This window comes from Rattus norvegicus, chromosome 3 (assembly GCF_021556685.1).
Source record: "Rattus norvegicus strain SHRSP/BbbUtx chromosome 3, alternate assembly SHRSP_T2T, whole genome shotgun sequence".
NCBI lineage: Eukaryota > Metazoa > Chordata > Mammalia > Rodentia > Muridae > Rattus > Rattus norvegicus.
The window spans coordinates 74,394,064-74,397,169 of NC_141536.1; the positions used below are offsets into that span (position 1 = coordinate 74,394,064).

The 3,106-nt window shown below is 34.5% G+C and overlaps 1 protein-coding gene across 1 annotated transcript; it reads right to left on the reverse strand.

The window, feature by feature from the left end:
- Window positions 1-521: 521 nt before the first annotated feature.
- Window positions 522-1,457, reverse strand: Or4c117 (olfactory receptor family 4 subfamily C member 117). Its single transcript, NM_001000354.1, has one exon. It carries the CDS (start codon window positions 1,455-1,457, stop codon window positions 522-524), a length of 936 nt encoding a protein of 311 aa, NP_001000354.1.
- Window positions 1,458-3,106: the final 1,649 nt, after the last annotated feature.

The following is a 3,106-nucleotide window of genomic DNA, read 5'->3' on the forward strand; positions in this document are numbered from 1 at the left end:
TGGTATCATTCTTTTCTGTAAATGAATAATCACAATGTTTATTTAAAAATAATGACTGCTTAATTTTTACATTATTTTCCAACTGTACTTTTCTGTTCATTTGTGATTGTGTCTCTGTGTCTAGGTGTGGATAGTATAAATATGAATGTACGCAGATTAGGAAGAAGGTTTTATGCCTGTGTACATGAATATAGAGAAAGGAAAGGGCTTTACACTATAAAGGGTATACACTATACCTAAATTCTTTGGGACCAGTTATCACTGGACCTTGAACACTGTTTCTCTACTAGATGAGCAATCCTTTGAGCCTTTGTAATGCACCTGTTTCTTCTTCATTAGCACTGTGTTAAAGCTACTCTGCTGTACCTGGATTCACATATGGTTTCAGGACCTCCTGTTTATATAGTAAGTAATCTTCATACCACCTGGCTTCTGACATGGGATCTGGAACTAAGGACCTAATGCTTGTATAGAGAGTTCTCTTCCACACTGATCCTTAATCCAGCATGGAAAGAAATATTTTAAAATGTATTAGAAACCACTATTAATTTCCTACTCATTTTCCTGATGGCATTCTTCATTTCTTTATTTCTGAAAGTGTAAACCATAGGATTGAGCAATGGTGTCAGGACAGAGGCAAATATAAGTGTGTTTTTCTCAAAGGAAAAGGCAGATGAAGGCCGTGCATATATTAGCATGCATGGGACAAAGAACAAAATCATAACAGTAATGTGGGATCCACAGGTTGAGAGAGCTTTCCTTCGTCCTTCTGAGCTGTGACCTCTTAGAGAGAAGAGGATGACGCCATAGGAGATAATCAACAAAGAGAAGATAATGATGCAGAAAGAGCCACTGTTAGCAAACACCAAAATGACAAAAATGTGTGTGTCAGTGCAGGCAAGCTGCAGTAATGGGAACAAGTCACATATGAAATGATCAATAAAATTGGGTCCACAGAATGGTAGCTGCAACGTAAAGATAACTTGTGTGATAGAATGTAAGAATCCTCCTGTCCAGGCCACCCCTACAAGAGTGCCACAGAGCCTCCGGGTCATGATTGAAGAATAGTGAAGAGGCTTGCAGATAGCCACATAGCGGTCATAAGCCATAGATGTCAAGATAATCACCTCAACTCCTGCAAAGAAGTGGCTGGTAAACAATTGTGTGATGCAACATTCAAAGGAGATGGTCTTCCTCTCATAGAAGAAGTCTACAATCATCTTGGGGGTGACAGTAGAAGAAGTACATGCATCCAGTAAGGACAAGAATATCAAGAAGAAATACATGGGGGAGCCCAGCAGTGCAGGGCTGTAGATGATGGTCACCACAATCATTATATTGCCCCCAATAGTTGCAATATAGACCAATAAAAATACAACAAATAGTATTTTCTCAACTTTTGGGTTCTGAGAAAGCCCCAAGAGTATGAACTCATTGACAAAACTCTGATTCTGCATGGTTCTCAAAAAGAATATAAATTTAAAATATGTTCATGAAAATCTGCAGTAATGAGAAAAAAGACTATTACAATTGAGAACAGAATGTTATAAATTCTAGAAAATGTAGAATTATGTTAAAAGTAGAAACGTTTTTAAACAGCTACAGTTTGAACATTGGTGATTTAAACAACTCTGTATGATAGAAGAGAAATGTTTTATTATAAATGTATTGAGAATTTTTGGATTGAAACATTAAAGTTCATTTTGAAACCATAATCTAGATATTATGAAAAAGTCAGGATTACCAGTCATGTGTGCCAACTCTATTGTAAGGAGTTTGTGATAACTAATTCACACACTACCTCTATCTAAAGAGGCAAAAGGTACTTGGTGTGCATTTGAAAATCTTGGCTACAAGATAAAATTGTTTAAGTCACCAAATCATAATGGCACTTATTCATCCTGGAACAGGGAACTCTGTGAGAAATACTCAGCACTTTTCAAGACACATCAGTTGAAAGTGTTGAAAATTAACATTTAATTCAGCATTTTAAATGAGAGTAGAATTTCTAAATGATTCCATGCAAACTAAATGAAATTAGTGTAAAAAATAGCAATAATAGTAAGCAAAAATAAGTACTCTAATGGCTCAGTTTTCTAGTCAACACTATGAGGCAAAGTCATTGATTTGATTTTATTATACTAAAATTATAACTAAACAGGTTGAGGTTTAAAAAAAGACAACCTTGGGTTTAAAAAAAAGACAATCTTGTGTTTTTTTGTTTTGTTTTTTGTTTTTTTTTTCGGAGATACTGGACTGAATGCACATGAGATCTCCTACGAGGGTCTCATCAGTATGGGATTGGAATTTTTTTACTCAGTGAGAACTTCAGAATAGTTGCTATCTCCCACTCTTCTTAAAGTTTAAAGAATCTTATCAAGTGGTTCATGAATTAATGACTCATTTTATAAAGAGAAGAGAGAAAATGATCAAGAATCAGAAGCAGTGATGATAAAACTAGTAGCACCACATAACTGATGATGAAAAATTATTTGTTGAACATAATTTAGACTCTTGAGACTCAATTATTTGCCATTTGTTTATACAATACAACTGTTCTCAGAAAACATAATTCTTTGAAATGTATGGTTTGCAATTCACATAAACTTTCTATAAAACATGTTTATAAACAGCTTACTTGCCAATTCTCCAATAAGATTAAACTTGAACATACCGAAATATTACTCATGGTAATTGTCAGTACAAATATCGGGAGAAAATGGTTCATTTTTAAAGCCAGATGTTTTACCCACAGAAATCTTCATGAACCATCTGGGTAAATATTCCAGCTCTCAAATTAATTTTCTCCACATAATGTCAGCCTCATGGCATATCTATAGTTTTCTGCAAAGGTCTTTGTCTATAACAGGAAGACATTTCTCTGATGAGTGATAATACTTAATTATGGATATAAGGAAAAATAATAAGAATGTAGTTAGGAGAGTGCTGGTTGTGGATTTTCCTCCAAGATCCATTACTTTACTAGTCCTAAATAGTTGGTTTGTTTCTGGTATCTGGCATGACTTCTCTCTTTCTGAGTAGGCCTAAGGGGACAAAAAATTTTAAGATTTTATAGAACTGTAGTTTTCTGTCAAATTTATGTCCA